General features: G+C 40.8%; 1 protein-coding gene across 1 annotated transcript; it reads right to left on the bottom strand.

The window, feature by feature from the left end:
* Positions 1 to 1,355: 1,355 nt before the first annotated feature.
* LOC137168383 (neuronal pentraxin-2-like) lies at positions 1,356 to 16,217 on the bottom strand. Its single transcript, XM_067570933.1, has 5 exons — positions 15,273 to 16,217; positions 13,178 to 13,424; positions 8,754 to 8,998; positions 4,171 to 4,350; positions 1,356 to 3,579 (listed from the first exon to the last, which is right to left on the bottom strand). Exons 1-5 carry the CDS (start codon positions 15,720 to 15,722, stop codon positions 3,352 to 3,354), a joined length of 1,350 nt encoding a protein of 449 aa, XP_067427034.1. The 5' UTR covers positions 15,723 to 16,217; the 3' UTR covers positions 1,356 to 3,351.
* Positions 16,218 to 19,659: the final 3,442 nt, after the last annotated feature.

The raw sequence follows: 19,659 nt of genomic DNA, 5'->3' as shown, positions 1-19,659 counted from the left end.
AACAACATGGCTCTGATGTGGCTGAAAGTAAAAACAGTAAAATAAGGCTGATATCTGAAAGTACAAACATCTATTAGTATCCTGTTATTATCATTTGTGGCAGCAGAGGCCGCTGTTCCTGCGGCTCAGCAGATGTTACATAGTCTTGCTTTAAAACAGAAGGTATTACTGCATGTGACAGCAGCAATGTGTTTGTCATAAGCCCTGACACAAATTTTTTGTTGAGTTCCCGTCACTGCTCATCACAAGCAGACACACACCCTCCTCCTTCTCCAACACATTTGCATTAATAATATGATAGAGGTTGAACTAGTTTGGGAATCAAACACAGGCCTCGTGTGCAGTTTCACAACAACTTAGCAGCAAAAATGATGGAAGAGAGAATCCTCGAAAGCGGTCTGGTTATAGCAAAAATGAAAATCAGAAATTCTTCAGATGTAACATTTTATCTGATTCTTCTTACACCCGAGCACTGAAAGATGTGATGAGGAACAACAAATTACCAACTGTCTTTATTTCCGCAGTAGTCTTTTTTTTCTTCAAACTTCAGAAAAGAATCTACAATGCTTGTTTTACACAAACTAATGTATTTATCATTTATTTATCTGCAAGTTGGAATGTTTTCTTTAATAATTAATTTGTACTTAACATTTGAGAACATCAGGATGTGCAGTGAATGTTACAGTAGCAATGCAATGGAAATTAGAGATACATAAATTATGTTAAAAACTTCACACACACGCACACACACACACACACACACACACACACACACACACACACACACATTTCACATTGTTGGATGCCTCAGATTGTTGTTATATTAAAATACAGGGACCCCCTGGTGCATCACCACCAACACACTGGCAGTAGCATCAACACACAGCATTGAGGAAAATGAAGAGAAGGCTCACAGTGTCCTACATTGTAGCAGCTCCCATAATCCGCATGGGCAATTTTTTTTCATTTCCACCTGGAAGCCTGCCAATCCAGAGGATTTCTCCACTGTTGACAACATTCCCTTGCCCAGATGAGAGGATGTATCCTTCCATGTGTATTATGGCTAGTCCCATAAATGATATGGCTACCAACTGGGCAAACATCTGCATCTCTGTTTTTTGATGCAGTTTTGTGATCAAAAAGGACAAAATAATGAGCTTTGTTGATCTGCATCAAAGATCAAAGTATGTTTCCTTTTTAAGAAACATAAATGAAGAATGGTGCATGACCTTGGCAGGGTTACACTCCACTCTGACTTCATCATTAATTCAGTGCAATGATATTTCAATAAAATATTCAAACAGCTGTTCAGTTATTCTGTCACATTATTGAGTCACTGCTTTAATTGTCACACCTCTGGAACTTGCTGACTCTTTTATTGGGTGCAAAAGGACATTCAACCACATGGCAGAAAGGTGCAAAACTTATAAATGGGCACTGCACATGAAAGTGACTTTAAAACAAAGATAGCAAACACATTTCTCATTTTCTTGTGTCCGTTGTCGTCTGCACTGCTAGTGTGCTGTTTGTGCTTTAAAAAGCTGACAAAAAGGTTTGAATTGTCCACAAGCAAAAGCACATATGGTTCTCACAAAAGGCAATTCACAATTTAAAACAAATTATATTTTATAAATAATTCTGCTTTTTTCTCCATAATGTGTTGTTAATGAACAAAATTCATGAGCAGAAAAAGCAGGAAAGATACACTTTCTACAGGAAAGAAAACTCTTGATTTTACATCGAAGCATTGATAACAAAGACACCCAAAAGAGGAACAATCACAACATGTTGGTGACATATTCAACAAGTCCTAATAATGTTGAGTGTGCACCCTCATTTTATCAACATTCTGCGCTGTCCAGTAACCTACTGCATCATATCTACTTTTTTTTTTTTTTGAACGTGGATACAAGCTTTTAAATGGCTTTTATATTTGTGTCTACAGAGGATAATAGAAACTTTGGAGGTGATACCAAAGTTAAGTCCTTGTTGCCTCTTTTACATTGCTTCATCAAAAACAAACAGGATTGAACAAATGTCCACCACAACATTAAGGACTAACATAAATTAAGCTGCAAAAAGCATCAATTTTATCCACTAAGCGGTGCCATTGATCTTTAAATCCACTGTTGATTTACTTTTTTTTTTTTTAAATTATAGTATATCCATGGATCAAAACTTTTCTTCTTGTTCAGCGACATTGCAACATTCATAATGTCCATAGAGTGCATCTGACACCCCTCCATATCACTAGATTTTATTGATTGTGACAGACTTTGAGAAACGCCAGCAAACCAGTGGCTGCTCATCCATGCTCCCATTCATAAACAGAAGTAATTACTACCCAGATGAGGATTTAAGGATTGTCCTCGAAGGTCAAGCCCAGTCCCTGCCCTCACTGGGCACTCGGCTGGTGTCCACAGCTCTGTTGATACGCCAGTCCTGGGCAGCTTTCCGACATCGCTATTAACCTGAGCAGAGCCATACCCATAAAGCTGTTTGGGATATGGCAGCTGCTCAAGGGGCAGAGAGGTATTAAGCATAGATTTACAAGAATGAAAATGTCCTCCCTCCCTCATAATCTCTGGTCTTTTAACACGCAAGACAAGCCATACACGCATAAACATACACAGACACACACACTCTTACGTAATGTTGTCAGCACGCTGCGTTGGCTTGTTTGGACACACTCTCTGTGTGCTGACAGAAGGCATGCACTGTCACTTCTTATCTGACTCTCATTCCCCAATTGGGCTCATGCATAATATTTAGACAATCGGCCATGTTGGAATGCCGTAAAATAATCAAATTGTCCACTTTGAACTCATGAGCATCCACTTCATGTCAGTCAGATTCTGGTTCGATGCCTCATTGCTCTTCAAACAGCGAGGGTGCTCACAGCATGTAGCACTCTACCATGTAACTCAGGAATAGTGTTCCACAGCACATCAAAGCCTGCTTGAGCTCACATTCACTACGAATACAGTGCAGCATTGTCAGTATAAGGAATGCAACCAAAAAAAGCTGTTTTCAAAGAGGAGTCAAATGAAAGCAGAAGAGAAAAGACAGAAAGACAGTAGGTCATATCATTACAGTAGACTGATGCAACAGCATATCTTCTTCAGATGAGCAGATTAATTTTAAGTCTCATGTGACATCTTCGGGGTTGAAATTGAATGGACACATCAACACATGAATCTGAGTCCAGTATACGAGTCTTTGAGACTACATGACCAGACCATATAAATATGTAAAAACTCTTTCCTTTGGGATTTGACAGAAGCAACAAATAGTCAGAATACTTAGCTTCTCGATCCCAGTGGCCATAATGGATCCCTTACATCAGATCCTTTAGGAATCAAAAGCACGATCTTCACAGATCTCCAGAGCAGCTTTACTTGCACCGCCAAACACTTCCACGTTTGCATCAATCCAAGGAACCACGTTGCCGGGCATGTAAGCCGAGCAGTTGGCCAGGCCCATGATGTCCACAGGCCGCAGCACTCGGTCCCACATGTTGAACTGGCTCAGCTCGCCCACAAAGGCCTGGGTGGCGTCAAAACGGCCTCCGACTACGTCCTTCATAAAGAAGCAGAGGATCAGAGTTTATGATACAAGTTTCCTTCTGAGGAAAGTGTAAACAGACTTTAATTAAAATGAATTAATTCTGTTTGATTTTCAACAAGCTGCAAAACGACGCTGGATATTTTTAAGTGTGCTGCCACTTTAAAAGTGTTATGAAATCTCTGCTATTGTGCAATCTGCAGCAATATCACCTTGTGAGTATGACTGAAAGATAAAGCAACACAGCCCTCCTTAGGCTCTGAACTAATGTAATATGTTCTCTGTGGAGATTATTCAGACTTCACTGTACATTTTTAAAATATATACATGGTGCTGTCATGAAGATAATCGCTAAAATGACCCGCTACCGTGGCTCCCAAGGGCATAATGTTGCAGTTTAGAGATAGATGATGAGGTAATACTGAAAAGGCCACAATAGCGTGAGAAGAGCCTCTCTGCCTCCTCTCCCCTGCTCCCGACTGTGTGCCTCCGGCACTGAGCTCAGGGGAGAATACACACAGGAATCTTACCAACACATGAAAAAACACACACATGCACGCTCATACAGGCACACACACCTGTTCTAAGCTTCTCTACTGCTCTCACCTGCTCCTGGCCCAGGATGATCACCCCTCCAGGTTTAATTGGGTGCCAGGGGGCTAGGTTGTCCCCAGTGCCTAGGCGCTCGCCATCCTGGTAAGCCTCCCAGAAACCATCTCTGGTTGTCCAGGTGATGCAGATGTGGTGCCAGCGCCCGTCACTCACAGACAGAGGAAGCTGGGCCACCTGGTGCAGAGTTTCGGGCAAAGGGTGAATGACATGAGGGCAGGGAGAGGAAGGGGAATATGAGGGGGGAAGAGAGGTTTGAGATTAATTGCAGCATGTTAGAAACAAGGACAGCAATTAGAAGGGTTACAGCTTCAAAGAGACAGCCCACTGCAGAGAATTCTCCAGATGAGCCAGTGTGACATATAAAATTTAGATTACCCAGGTGAAATCAAGGGATAGAGCATCCTTCAAAGCAGTTGGATAGCTAACAGCAAAACAGTGTCCTCTTATGTGTTTGTGCTTTGTTCAGAGATCAAAGAAAAATAACTGGTTATTTTACCAACCCAATGCAATGACATCACAGTCCACTGAGGATAGCGCAACACATGAGATTGTGAACATGTACTGTAACTCATTAGCCTTTTTCTTTGGGGCCTATAGAATTACTTCACACCCATCTGTAGTGCTGTAAACCTGAAAAATGGGAAGAGTCACTGAAAATAAAATTCAAGTCACTTGCAATTACAGAGGTAATTGAACTGGTTAAGGACATCATGTGGCATGTTGAAGCCGCTGGGACTATAGTGAACACTGGCAGCATCATCATAAAGTCTCAGTGAGTCTGAGTAGTCTGAGCCTCACTGACTGTTTAAAGATTTAAAATGAAAAATAAAGTCCTGTCAAATATTCTGCAGCACTTAATATATGACAGCCGTAATGTTTTGTACACAAAGAGCTTAATATTAAAACACTGTATCCACAGGGCATACACTACTATGAATACATGACTCCCTCATTTTCATTTAAATGACTACAACTTGTCTCATTCTCAAAACATAAAAGGTACAATTTTACAGTTATTACATAGAAGGAATTATTAATTTTTTAACTAAGTAATAGGCCTTTTCCAAGTAGACATTTTGACTTCAGGAAAAGCAAAGGTGCAACTTTGTTCTGTGTTTCAGTGAGCCAACATGTGAAATACCAGAGGCCTGGTTCAAAGGACATTTTGTTCCTCAAGTCCACAGAGGGTGCAGACAAGGTTCTGCAGATGAATATAAACAGTTTTTAGAGGGTCATGTCAAAGGAGATGTGGGAGACCTTGCAGCCTTTTCTTTAATTTGTGGATAAAACAGCCTTTATCTTATCTCAAATTGAGGGGGTGAGTGAATACCACAGAGACATGGTTAATGCCTCACCCCTGGACCCTGAACTGACCTCTTTGCCAAGAGGGTGTCTGTTAATATGATACTGACCAAAAGTTAAATACTGTGACAATACCTGAACTAAAAGCATAAATGACCTTTTGGGTCATTTGAACCAGGAGACCGATAACAACAACACATGGACAGATATTCATCAGTACTTTGGTGCGAAAATTTTTAAAACACACCCAAGACTCCGCCTGTTGTGACCAGTATTATAAATATGAAAGTTGACTGAGCTCAGTGAGTTGGTCTCCAGAAACTCAGGAGCCAAGACAATTTTTATTAAGACGTATCTTTTCTTTGTTTTTCGACGTCATCGTCTTTTGTCTTTCAATGGTAAGACATAACATGGCTTTGTAATCAAAGATTAATGTTGAATAATGTTAAAATTAAAAGATAATTTCTTTAGAGAAGTTAGCTTTCCCATAGCATTCCCTGCTGCAATACGTTAGCCTTGACTCACACACTTTGAGCCACTATTTCTAAACAATTTTCTTTATTTTATTTTATTATCATTTATAGGCCTTATTATTCTTTTTTAAAAATGTATAATCTTATGCTTTATCATGTATCCTCAAGACGTTTAGCTATTAATAAATGTCTTCATTACCCTAAGAAGTTGTGTTGTTTTCTTTGAGCACAGTAAAAAGAGGTCACTGCTCAGACAAGATCTTGCGCTTATGAGACTGATTAACTGAACAAATTGAGGATTAAATTCAAGCTTTAATGTTTCCTCCGGACATTAAAGGTTACTTGTAGGAGGTAGAGTCCTGACGAGGTTTATATTAATAAAAGTACTAATATTCAAACAGAGAACAAGTCAATGAAGTCTCTGCCTCCAAGCAAGGGTGATACAAATGATGTCTGTTAATGTGGATTAGTTGTAAAGAATGAGCTCTTCCAGTAAAAATCCACTCAAATAAAGCATGTTAAACATATTAATTTTGAACGGTAATTGGAAGAATGTGGAATAATCTGCATTTAATTACTTGAAGTCTCTGTAAAATTTGTATAATTCTATTCCAGATAACAGCAGATTTATAAAGCTGGGAGCATCAGATTACACATGCACACTTGCCAAGAAACACAGCGATAATGTTGTACAAGACCGGCTGAACTCATTACAGATTAAACTCCTGGCGGTCATATTTGATAGGAAAATGGAGATGCCATACGAATATTTTACTGAACTTGGAATTGAACTTGGAAAGGAAATTATGAGAGAATCCTGATTAGGATGTTACTTTGACGATAAAGATTCCCACTTTGTATAGCTACCCACAAATACAAAATACAGAAGACACTGCACTTTTTAATTTTGTTGAGGCAGCTTTCTGCTTCCCTCTCAGTATGCAGCCAAATGAACAGCATAAACAATGTTCCCCAGTGGACCCTGTTATCGCTGTGAACAAGTTCAACACATGGATGTGCTGCTGCACATGCCATAATCATATTCTCTAGTCTCGTCTTGCCCTCCTCCATCTTGCTTTCGCTCTGTTGCTTTCTTTCTCAGTTTCCAGCATATTATGACTTCCTTTTTCCTGGCGTCTTCTGATCTTTCCCCCTCTCTTCTCAGCACTCTATCACGCCCTAAGCTCTGCAGCTTTTTCTATTTCCTACCCCTTTCGCTCTTTCTTTCTTTCATACTCTCATCCCTTTCTCCCACTATCTTTCTCTCATCTGTCTGACTTGAACACATGTATAATGCATGGTGAAGGGAAAGCTGTGAGGAGACCTGCCTGTGCCAATAACGCCCAACGTAAACAAGACAGTGGGGAAAAAAATCCTCTCCAGTGTGGTAATATTCTACCAAAAAAATCCCCCCAAATCCATCATTATACTGCCGCAGAAGGAACTGTGCTATCAGCAAACAGAAATTCTGTTATTATAGCTTACACTAACTTAACAATTACAATTCTTTCCCTTTTAAGACTAAATGCCATAAAATATTCATGTATGTTTCTACCACTTTGTTTTCTGTTGTGTTAATTGAAGTCCCGTTGACTAGAGGCTCACAGTATGCGACTGTGTAGCTACAATACAGTGTCTACAGAGAGGAAAGAAGATGAGGCCTTCAAACGAGCACACATGGCAGCTTAAGTTCTCTAATGAATTACTGTTATTCTTGGGGGTGTGTGGAATGTAGGTCAATGATATTAAATGTTTATAAGGTGCAAAATTAAATATTCAGAGCTGATGGTCAATGAATCTCATCTCAGCTGTATCGTTTTTGTATTCATATGTACATACAGTAACTATTTGCTTGTTTCACACTACAAACAGACAAAGAGAATGTATACATGTGTTCATTGCATTTAATTAGAGTCACTGTCGATCTACCTTCACTGCCGTCACTACAGCCAGCAGTGTTGCCTGGCAAATAATAAATGATTCTGAGCTTCTGACTCTTTCCTCTTTAGAAAATCAGGGCAGAATGAAAGTATCAGTCTCGCTCTACTCTCCTTCAACAAATCCTGAAAGAACACTGTTCTCATTATGGACCAGCCCAGTGTCAGGCCAGGATCAAGTGGGTGTATGTAATACACCTGCTGATCCAGTAGAGGATACTGTGTCAGTGTCATGTTTTGCCTCGTCTAGACGTGACAAGTTTACGCAAGTTTACTCAATGCCAACAACTCCATCTTGCGGCTATAGTAATTGTGACCCGGAGAATTGATACAGTTCAGATAACATCTATATAAGGTGATTTGGAGGTGGCAGTTTGGGTGGATGGCTAGGTAGATATAGCTGCAGGAGACCACTGTTCGCTTCCCGCTTCCAACCGCGAGTGTCAGTTTTTTAAAAACCATAACTATGACTGTTGTGGCATGTACTGTTGCCGTGACGATGAAGGCTGCGTAACTTTAAGGAAGTAACTTTAACCCACACCACGTTTCAAATTATTATTTTAACCCAAACCATGAAACCCTAACCAAGTGGTTTTTGTGCTTAAACCTAACTAGACCTTAACCACATTGTTGTCACACCATTAAACATAATTATTTTTAACAGTGATTTGTTAACGGTTTTGGAAAGTACAGACAAATTATGTTGTCCCGCTGATTACTGCCGATGGAGACGCCATATTAGAAAATGCTCCTAATGTACATGCATGTACTTTTCATGCCTAGGCAAGGCACAATGTGATGCTGACATGGTGGACTGGAGAATGTATTACACACTTTGGCATGATACCAGGTTGTATAGACCTACCTTATCATTCACTAGAAGCTCAATGGGGTTGTTCCCCCATTCAATGAGGACTATCTCGTTGGCCTGTCCTGGCACGCCGTAAGAGAATGGGGTTCCTATGCCAGGGCTGGCACTGGACTTGAGCCACATGCACACAGTGAAGGCGTACATTTCTGGGAGGCTCTTCTTGATGCGTCCATACAGGTAATTAGTGCGCAGAGGGAGGGACACCTTGAAATCCTCAGGTGACTTGAAGGCATTGTTACCTGTTGATAGAAAATGACAACATGGTTATATGTTTAAAGTTAACTTTGCTGTGTTATGACATCAATTAAGTCTTTTTTTGTCCTCTTCTGATGTTAATTTTAGTAGAGGTCTCTGAGAATGGTGACCACAGTGATTGCAAAAATTTGACAGGAGGATCAAGTGTAAGACAAGGAGGAGGAAGACAAGGGTGAGGATCACTGGGAAGATGCAAAGTTAAAGCTCTGGTGTTGGTCATGGATGGCCAGCTGCTTCTGATACAACATCAGTTGGAAAATAGGAGAACTGTTTAGCTGTGGGATTTATAAGTCATTCTGTAAACCACTCTGCAAGAGTAAAAAACAATGTGCCATATGGAGTCCCAGGACACAAAAATACAGTACTCATTGTTATTATTATCATCAGGCTTTTACATCAGTGCTTTAGTTCACTTAAAGGGGATGGATCATGCATATTTCCAGGTCTATATTTATATCCTGGGGTTCTACTGTATCTCTTTGCATGAGATATTACAAAGTTGCAGAAAGAATGACTGAATGACTGACTTCACCTGTTGATATTCTACTAATGTGTGAGATAGTTTCCAGTAGGCTCGTGCCCCTCCTATTGGGGTGAAAGTTATCATTTCTGAAGAGATCTCTACTTGCCCAAAAGGAATCAAAATGACTGATGAAGATGTAACCACTGGCAACACAAAAATTTTGCAGCCAGTGATCAACACTATAAAGACAACTGCAACCACTCACAGCCTTTCTTCAGAGTGGGAATTGGACCAGAGAAGATACACTGTTTACCCAGGCTTTAAATTTTTTTTCTCTGAGTAGCTCAAAGGTCTGCTGAAGCTTTATAGATTGTCAGAACGTAATGCCATTTGTGCCTATACAGTATGTATAATAACAGTGTTGACAGTGGGATGATGGTCTAGGACAGGAGGGATGTTTTCAACAATATCCAAAGTCTTTACACCAGAAGAACAGTAGGTAATTCCCTTCTGCAATTCCACAAATCTGATTATTGAATCCCCAAGTAAGAGGAACTCAGGGTTTCTGCAATTGCTGTTGTACACGGCGAGATTAGAGGGTGCACCGTTGGGAAAGAGATCAAAATGGTCAGCCTCGTCAGCAAGAGTGACCAACATGACTATGTCCGGAAGTTGTGCAACCCGTTGCTGTGGCGGGCACCACTCTGCAGCAGAACTTAATATTCAATGGCTCTTGGCTCTGATTTAACACCAGACAAAACATCAGCTGTAACCAACCTGGCCAGTCATACCACGGGTTGGGCTTTGGTGACTTGGCTGTTGCTACAGCTGGCTAGCTAAAAACAAAAACAGATGCGACCAAACTTTGAATCAGCGGAAATACTGGGACTCGACAAGCCATGAATGGAATCAAAGAGCTTGCAGGTAATGGCACAAAGCCAGGCAAAACAGTAAAAAGTAACTTAATAAACAAATATAGACTTGCAGATTCTGTCAGCATTTGACAGCATTTGTTCAGGTTGTGCTTATGTAGTGAGTTGTCATTTAATGAAGCTGAAAAAAAAAACAATTTGGTACCTTTTCCCTCTTAATATGGAATAGCCACTTATTAGATTATTAATACTGAAGCATCACTGTCTAAGCAGCATGTTACTGTGGTAGCTGCTAACAGAGGTATATAGAAGTAACATTGCAAATGAAGTGTTGAGAGCAGGCTGAAGCCTGGGCATTTGACTTTTAGGGAGCATTTTTAAATATGTTCACCTCAGGTTTTGAAGCTTTGACCATGTTTAACAGACATCATAACAGTATAAAAATAACAGAAAATCACAAAAAGCATGATATATCCTCTCTAAAGGTTAAATATTGGGTCAGTTAGAGCCAAATGGATCAGTTTAAACATTTAAAACACTAAAGAAATTAACAAGGAATTGAGTCAATATAAATGCTAGATCACGCCTGATCAAGACAAGCAGTGAGTGAGAGAGATGCTTATTGAAATTTCAAAGAGAAAATGAGGATAAAACTGGTGAAAATGAGTTGTGAAAACCACACACACATACTACTTTGCAGTGGGATTTGCACCAGGGAAACATGCTGCATATTGTAATAGGACTGAACCATAGTTTTATCTGTGTTGAAAAGAATATTACTGTCTCAGGGTTTCCATCAGTGTACTGCAAGCCCGGCAGCCCATCGGGCCTGAGTTGACCCCCTGCTGGGCCTAAGCATTGGGGAATTTATTTTACAATGTATTTTAAGATGCTTTTTAAACTGTAGTGTAGCTCATTTAAGGAATAGCTCAACATGTAGCGAGTTAGAGTTGAGAGAGAAAGAGAGAGAGGGAAAGAGAGAGAGAGAGAGAGAGAGAGAGAGAGAGAGAGAGTGTACATGATAGTGAAGCTGCAGCAACCAGAGCAAAGCATATGAAGTTAGCAGTATAGCTGTGAACAGTGCTGTGTGTACAGTTTAGGCTATTTGTCAGTGGATAAATGCTACAACTCCTCAAGACCCGAGCCAAGTTCCCATTTCTTGCTTATTTCTGCCAAAAATAAGCACAGAGACCAAGCATAAATGGAGCGACCATGTAGGCAGAGGGACGTAGCGCACAACCTAACTGGGCAGCACAGCAGAAATACTAGAGCTTAACTGTCTTAACTATTTCTATTCATTCTCTATGGTAGTCCTTATTGCTATGGATGTAATTCTCCCTCCAACTACAATGTGGGTTGCAATGGCAGAGTGGCGCTGTCTGTATTTCTGCTTGTTGACTCCGTGGGAAGTGAAGACTGCAGAAGTAGCGATTCAAAGTTTATGACTAACTTTGCTGAAAACTTTAGCCAAAATATGAGATATTTGTGTCTTCTTGTGTTTGTGGTGAATGAAACTCGCCAGATGAGTCCAGACTATCCAAACTCACTTTGCTGTGAGTTGAGTGGGACATAAACACTGACAAAGAGAAAGTGGTTGGAAGGTTTGACACCATGAAGGAGAGGAGGATGAAATTTTAAAAAGAGAATGTGATATGTAAACACTTTGTTAACCTGTTTGGATTATTTTGTTCTTTGGAGGATGGTGGAATACACAAATGGAGTACACTAAACAGCAGAGTGCTGCATGCTGTCCTCAGTGCTGAAACATTTGAACACAACTGACAACCTGTTTTTTGTTTTTGTTCTTTAGGACAAGCTTGTCTGACAAAGTGGCTTTACTGTATGTTTTCCTAGACATAGGCTTGCTTGGCTTGATAAGTGACAATTTGTGTTTATGGATAGGATAGGATATGTCAGCTATTTTACAATTGTGAATTTTAAAATTACTTTATTAGAAGGGCCCCTTGAGAATGCTCCGTCCACTCTGTGAGTCTAGCTCCACCCCTGAGGCCCAGGGAGACATGAGAGCAGCTGCTCGCTAACATCTACATGTGTTTACAGCAGAGAGCAGGAGAGAGGACAGACGTCTCACTCTGCTACTCTGGGCTGCTGCTGTGGACGGTCACAGAGCAGACACATTCAGTTTATAATTGTTGTGTCTGTCATTCAACTAATTATTGATAACATGCTTAGTATTTTACAGTGTTTACAGAGTTTTTTTATTTGATGAACATGGTCACTGATAAGCGAAAATTAACTAAATGGGTTTCATTTATATATTAACAAAAAGCAAGCGGTGGGGGCAGTGGGGAAGTAATGTAATTGGTGTATGCCCGTATATCACCGGTATCACCCCCTCCCCCCCACCCCCCACGCCTTTCCTAACAACTTTTCTCACAGAACCCCTGCTGTCTTTACATATGAAGAATTAACTTAACCATGTATCCTCAAACAAGCACATACTGACTCACCTGAGCCTCCAGTGAGGGATAAAATATCTTCTAAAATAATTTTCCTTTGGGCAGAGATCTTATTTTGATGTCTACCATCAAAGTGATACCCCAGAGTATGGACATTTCTCCAATATTGCTTAAAGTAATTAAGCATTTAGTGTTGTTTTCCAAGCCATATTTTCCAAACCAGGAGCTGCGATGAGAATGGCTCTGAGAAAAACTATGTTGTGAGATTTTTCTTGCATCGTCAGAAATTTTCACAGGGATTGACTAATTATTGCTAAATCTGGCTGACAACAAAAAAACAAAACAAAAACACACAAAGTCAGGCGTTAATCGTGGCCAATATTTGACAGCACCCATTGTATCACTTACTTTTCTCAAGTTCGGTGATCCTCTCCAGGAGGGAATTGAGAACACTCTCAGTGCGTTGGCGGTGGGCCGCTGTTTCATTGTAAAGCTGGCTCTTCTCCTCCTCCAGCTCAGCCACCTTCCGGAGGAGCTGGGTCTCCAGTGCCCCCAGACGCTGCCGCAGCAGCTCCCGGAGCTCTGGTGGCAGGGGAGTCAAGGCCGAGACACTACCAGCTGACACATTCGTGCTGGGGAGATGCAAACTCTGCTGCTGGGAGGCGGAGTGGGAAATATTGCAGGGAACAACAGAGAGACAGGTGGACGGATCATAGATAGATTCAGGAGCAAAGGGGAGTGACACATACGAACAGTGACACAGTTACTAATCCAGTTAATTGTGTAGGCTACACTTAAATGGGCATTAAATCTCCATAAAGACCTAAACTTGCAGTAGATGACTGAGCTTATCTACCTTTTAGGTCTGTTATCCTGTTAGCGACATTGTTTTTTATACAGCATATCAAAATGAAGACAGTGTGTTCCTGTGGCAGACTTTGATTGGTGACCTGCCAAACACCCATGGCTGGGCCGGGTATTAAAGGTAGGCGCCATGTGTGACGTCACCCAGACTTCACACCAGGCGTGATCACAGATGGTTTTCGAAAAGAGGACAACAACTGTACAGGCCCGAGTTGTGCTGCATTCACTGTGCTGCAAAATGCCCTCAGATGTTCATCTCTAAAGCCGTGTTGATGTTGCCCCGCTGTCTGGTTCACTTTGGGATCCAGACACAGTGGCACATTCACAGAGTTTGATTAATCCTTTCTGACACAATGGAACCATCTGAATAGCTCAAATGAGAGATTCAGTGGTAGTCTGGCACTGAAGCAAGCATTTGCAAGGTCCTGAATGCAATATTGTTAATATATGCACATGGCTTTGATTAGTGAGAGAGGTCCCACTCCAGGGAGCCATATGTTAGCAGCAACAGCAGTCTTGCAATGGTCATTACGTTAAGCAAATGCAGATCAATAGATATGTGATTAAAATGCAATATAATATGTATCCTCGCAGCTGCAGTATATCCTTGATTTGATCAGGGTATTAAAGCTTCCAATCAAGGAGAGAGGAAGAGGGAGGGGGGGGGGGGAGGAGGGAATAAAGAGATGGATGGATCGGCAATGCAGCATAGCCTACTGTATATAGAAATAACCTTGAATTTAAATAAACGGCACTGTGATTCTTTATGGTATCAGGGATGTCAGATGGTGAAAATGCACTACACTGTTGTTCTGACCTAAGAGACAAAGCCAGGGTTTGTTTCCATCTTCCATTGTATGCAAAGCCCTTCACTATAGGTGACCTCAATATCAGTTGACTGTGATCTCTGAGCCTTGTGGAATTAATGCACACAGCAGAGGTGAAGTCTCCTGGTGCTCTACACAGAGCTAGTTGTGATTCAATGCTCTCATGTCAACAGGGATATGAACGACTACATCATAAGCATTGGATTCCATTTAAATTTTCAATGCTCTGATGCAGGTGAAATTTGCTGGAATTAATTTCATCAGCTGCTTTGAATAATTAGTCACATGACTGCAAATAAAATAATATGTGGAACACATACACACACACACCACACACACACACACACACACACACACACACCACACACACACACACACACACACACACACACACACACACACACACACACACACAGTAACTCATAAATTATTCAGGGTTGCATTGCAAATCCCTGCACCACATGCATGATTACACCGTTGACAAGATTTTTTTTGTTGTTGTTGCTCATTTCTTATTGATGTTTGTTTCACCATCAGAGTCATTCTTCAATGATTGAAAAGGTTTTGATGTCACATACCTATTACGTGACCCTTCGATCTCACGGTTCCCCGTGTGAGCTCAGAGTATCCTCAGACGTGTTTGCAATGCTTTATGGTAGGGCAATTACTGGTGAAAAGGGCTGAAAGACACCACTATGGCGCGTGGAGCTTTGATAAAAATATACTTCAGTTGATTATGCAGTTATAACACGTGAGGTGGGTAAAAAAGTGATTTTCCGTTACGCAGGAGCTGCATGTTTGTGCCACCTTACCTCCAAGTTCTCCAGCCGACCTTTGAGACTCTGCATGGTCTTGCCCAGCTGGTCTATAGTCTCTCCGGGGTCCCGGGGCAGGTCCCCCATTGTGTTCTTGCTGTACTCCTTCCGTCTAGAGCCCTGACCCCGGGACTTGCCCTGCGACGACTCGTCGGCTGCCGCCTCGCAGCGCGCCAGCTTGGAGTTGAGCTCCTTGATGGTTCCCTGTTGGCTCACGATAGTCTCCTTCTGCTGTAGAATGGTCTCCCGGAGCTGGATGATCGTGTTCCGCAGCTCGTCCTCCACGGAGCTGCTGCTTTGGACACGGTTCCCCGTCGGACCATACCCGCAGCCCGGCTCTGCGCCCGGGGGAATGGCGTTACAAACGAAGCGGCTACCTGTAGCGTCCTGGGTCCGCACCGTGCGTCCACTGACCAGGTATAACAGTCCAACTACTAAAGTCAGCATCCCGACTAGATATATAAATTCCACGTATTAAAGCGAAACAAACCAATCCTAAATGGCAACCTCAATGTTTGAAATCTCCGGTAAAATGATCAAATAAACTTCTTTCAACAAAAACTCATTAATTCAAGTGTTTGCGGACATTTCTGGACTTCCAAAGTGTAACAAAAAGGCCAAACAAAGTCTGCTGTGTTGCTTATAAAAACCATGAGAAAAAAATCTAATCAGAATCCGCAGTGAAAAATCATAAATCATACATCCACCAACCACATGGTCGGTCCTGTTTAAAAGAATACACCAATAAATCTAAATTCTTACTTTCAACAGGCGGACATTCGGCAGATTGCAATTTGAATTTGTTTTTTTTCCTTCACTAAAAAAAAAGTTGTAATGATTTGTTATCTTGAGAAAAAAAAATCCACAGAAAGGTTGCAGAGAACTTGCCTGTCTTGCCTCTCCGCTTGGTTGGATTGTCAGTGAGTGGTGCTGAAAAGACAGCGACGCTGCTCAGCCAGATTATTATGGGGAGTTGCGCACTAGCGCTTCCGCTCATCATCTGTGCGCTCCGGTTATTCAGCTTCAGCGTACGTCATCACTGAGTCCCAGTGGATCCAAGTCATGTCATGATTATGTTTCATCGACTTTTTTATAACCAGTTTAATGCGCTGATGCTTAAAGATGTCATATATGTCCAACAGAAACACTTTAAGAGTGAGACCTCCAAATGGTTTTTCAGTTGTTCCCTGTTTTGATATTTATGCTGGTCTCTAAGGGGCTATATACGGAGAATAATATGATTCCCAAACAACTCATCATTCAACAATATAATCTGATACATAACTTAACAGCTGTCTGGATCCTGCACTGGGGAAATGTTGCGCCGTCTATACTCCTCAGTCTGAATTGTTTTTTTCCTCCCACAGGACACTTGGTCTGAGGTCAGACTTTAAGGATGAGTAAATCCAGTTTAAATCCACGGTTCAAATGGGAAGTTGATGGTGTGACTCGAATTTTAACCAGTTCCCTATGCTTCCTTTAATTTACACACACTGATCTGCATAAGGATGATTCAATTTTTTACACAGCGTGCTTCTTGGCTTTGGTGAAACTGTACGCTCTTGGTGTTTAAACTGAAAATCATTTTTGCTTTTTAAATCTCTCAGAATACTATTTAATAAAATGTAACTGAGCCATGTTGCTGTACAGGTTCATGTAATCAAATTAAAGATATAATTCAGATCTTGCTGTAAAACTTTTATGATAAATGGTTAGATTATTACCATCAAGGTCATGCTGAATAAAGTTATAGGTTGGGTCTAGTTTGCTATTAACATTTCATCCTGATAAAGAATAATAAAGCATCAAAGAATGTATGAATGCAAAGTATGTGGAGGCCACCAGTCTTTGATACAGGTTGCTCTTTGGAACAGTTTCTCTCTTTTTCTTTATTTTTTAAAACTGATTTTAACTGAGTTTTCTTGAAGGCCCAGTCAATAACAGATTTTCATTCTATCTGGCTGATGGGAAGCAGTGCTGCCGTGATTATTTTATTTGATATAACAACTTCGTTCACTGAAAATTATAAAGGCAGCAAAGGTTTATTGGATATCTTGTTCCTGATTATTTGTGGCTCAGTTTGTGTGAGCTTGTGGCCAATGTAATACTTTCATGGTTGTGACGTGGGACAAATAGTACTAAAAATAATCCTTGGTGTTTGTTTTAATCTGGTTGGAAGGAGGTTATTCTATAACTATTAGATAACAGCTTTTACATGAACAACAAGTGAAAAAAATGGCATTCCCAATTTGTGGTTCTGTCTGTTTTAATTTTTCAAAGTGTCAGTTGCAGTCCAAGTGGGACAAATGTATCCTTCCAAAGAGGAAAGAAAGTACGTGCAAACCTAAGACTATAATGTGACAACTTTTTCTTATATTCAAATCCAATCCCTCCTGACATAACCCCGATGTGGAAAGATGTCAAACCTTCGAAGAAAACTATGATCTCAAAGCCTTTACAGTTTGGGATCTCTTCTCAAAATAACCCAAAGAGAGAGAACAATATTTGGAAAAAAAAGAGAGAAACCTTTCTGCCACCAAGTACGTAGCAGTGCTATGCTGTTGCACGTGCCACATGAACTGATGTTATTCTTTCTATATATTTAGAAATCTGCAAGCAAATGCTTGTCGGTAGCAGATGAAGCCATTAGCTTTCATGATGACAGACAGTGAAGAATATCACAGCAGTTTTTGTTTAGAGCTCTCCTCATGTTCTGTCAAACTAAGACGAGGGAGCAGGCATCTGTCAGACACCTGCTAAGAATTGTAGAAAACAAAAAAACTTCAGAGCCAGACGTTGGCTCAGTTCAGATTATGAACCAAGCTCAACACAGCTGTTATCAAGCACTTCGACATCTCTCTCTAAAACTGCCCCATCAATCTTTATTTCCCCAAAATGTTTCCCTTAACATCTGAAGCAGTGATAGCTCATGTGAGATGCTCTCTCAAGGTGGTGTGCAGTATTACCGTGCTGTCCATCACAACTGTCATCTCCCATCTGTTCGCAGGGCCTGAGAGCTAAATGTCAGCCGGCATTAATGCATACTCAGCGTACAACAGACGCACAGTGCTGGGACTGACAGGGAATGGCCAGTTAAAGTCATTGCTAAGAAAGGCAGTTTCTAATATGACAGGCCCCCTGGGAAAAAGGGACAGACAATCACCATGGCAACCTTATCTCCTCCCTGATCCCCGCTCCTCCCCTTCCCACCTCAGCGAGCGAGGAGCTGGCAGAGGTGAAGTGGGAGTACTGACGGAGCAGAGATGACAACTTTCACTTCAAAGTTGATGGGATAAATTTATTTCCCTTTCATGTTGCAACTGGTGAGCGCTGGGGTGAAGTAACTTTACTTTTTTAAGTGCTTTCAGCAAGGGTTAAAAAGTCAGTCGGGATTGAACTCTTATCCTAAGTAGAGTTTCCCATCTAAATTAATACATTTCAGAAGTAGGTTGCTTCACTCACCACTTCACACAAGGTAATCAGGATTTTTGTCCGTACAAAACAGAGGCAACGATTTAGTGCCTAGAGAAAACAGAAAAAATTGCTGTATGCTTTGATGAAATACAGCACAGTAGCACTGAAATAAATACATTTCCTAAATGTTTGGGTTTTGTTGAGATGCAACCCAATACAACAACACAAACTACAGCCTAAAGATTTACCAGAATTGGATCAAAACTCTCTGACACAGTGTTTAAAATTATACATAAACATTCAATATGTCGATCACTTATCTTCACTTCTACTGTTCAGTGTATACAGTATATGACCCATCGAGTGAGTGCCTAACCTCATCAAGCAGCAAAGGCGAAATATACTAAGATTTGATGACCTTAGTATGATGAAACTGTACAACTATTTGAGTTGGTATTTGAATGTATATGAGAGCACAAATTTACGATGAAATAATGAATTTGTTCATATATCTACATGAATTTTAGGATTATTGGTGATGTGATGTCACTATCAGGGCCCTTGCAGCTCTCATCATCAGTTATTACTAACAGTGACTAATCAGTGCTTTTCAACAAGCTCAAGGGTGAGGGCTATTGCTACACAATTTACAATAGGCCACCTTAAAGCTTCATACATTGTTTTTTGTCCCCAGATCAGCCTGTGCATATTTCCTTCACCAATGTGGCAATTCACAAGTTTATGGTGTTTACTTAGTCTCAAAAAACATAACATTTGATCACTGACATAGTCGAAGACAAGCAGTTGTGCGAGAGAACAAAGGGAAACATAAATAATGATAGCAGCTGATTCTCTGTTTTTTACCACTTATACTACATTTATGAAAAAGTGTTAGACATCATAGCAAAAGTCTTAACGCTGTCTAAACCCACTTTCAGATTTGTGAAACCTTTTTTTTTTTTTAAATCGC

Source organism: Thunnus thynnus, chromosome 17 (genome assembly GCF_963924715.1).
Source record: "Thunnus thynnus chromosome 17, fThuThy2.1, whole genome shotgun sequence".
Lineage (NCBI taxonomy): Eukaryota > Metazoa > Chordata > Actinopteri > Scombriformes > Scombridae > Thunnus > Thunnus thynnus.
This window is presented reverse-complemented; position numbering and strand designations above follow the sequence as displayed.

Excerpts from the sequence above, each read along its gene's own strand:
- LOC137168383 (XM_067570933.1), bottom strand. The coding sequence starts at position 15,722 with ATGCTGACTTTAGTAGTTGGACTGTTATACCTGGTCAGTGGACGCACG. Across the intron at positions 8,999-13,177 it reads GATCACCGAACTTGAGAAAA|GTAACAATGCCTTCAAGTCA; the intron begins GTAAGTGATACA and ends TTCTATCAACAG. Across the intron at positions 4,351-8,753 it reads AGCTTCTAGTGAATGATAAG|GTGGCCCAGCTTCCTCTGTC; the intron begins GTAGGTCTATAC and ends ACTCTGCACCAG.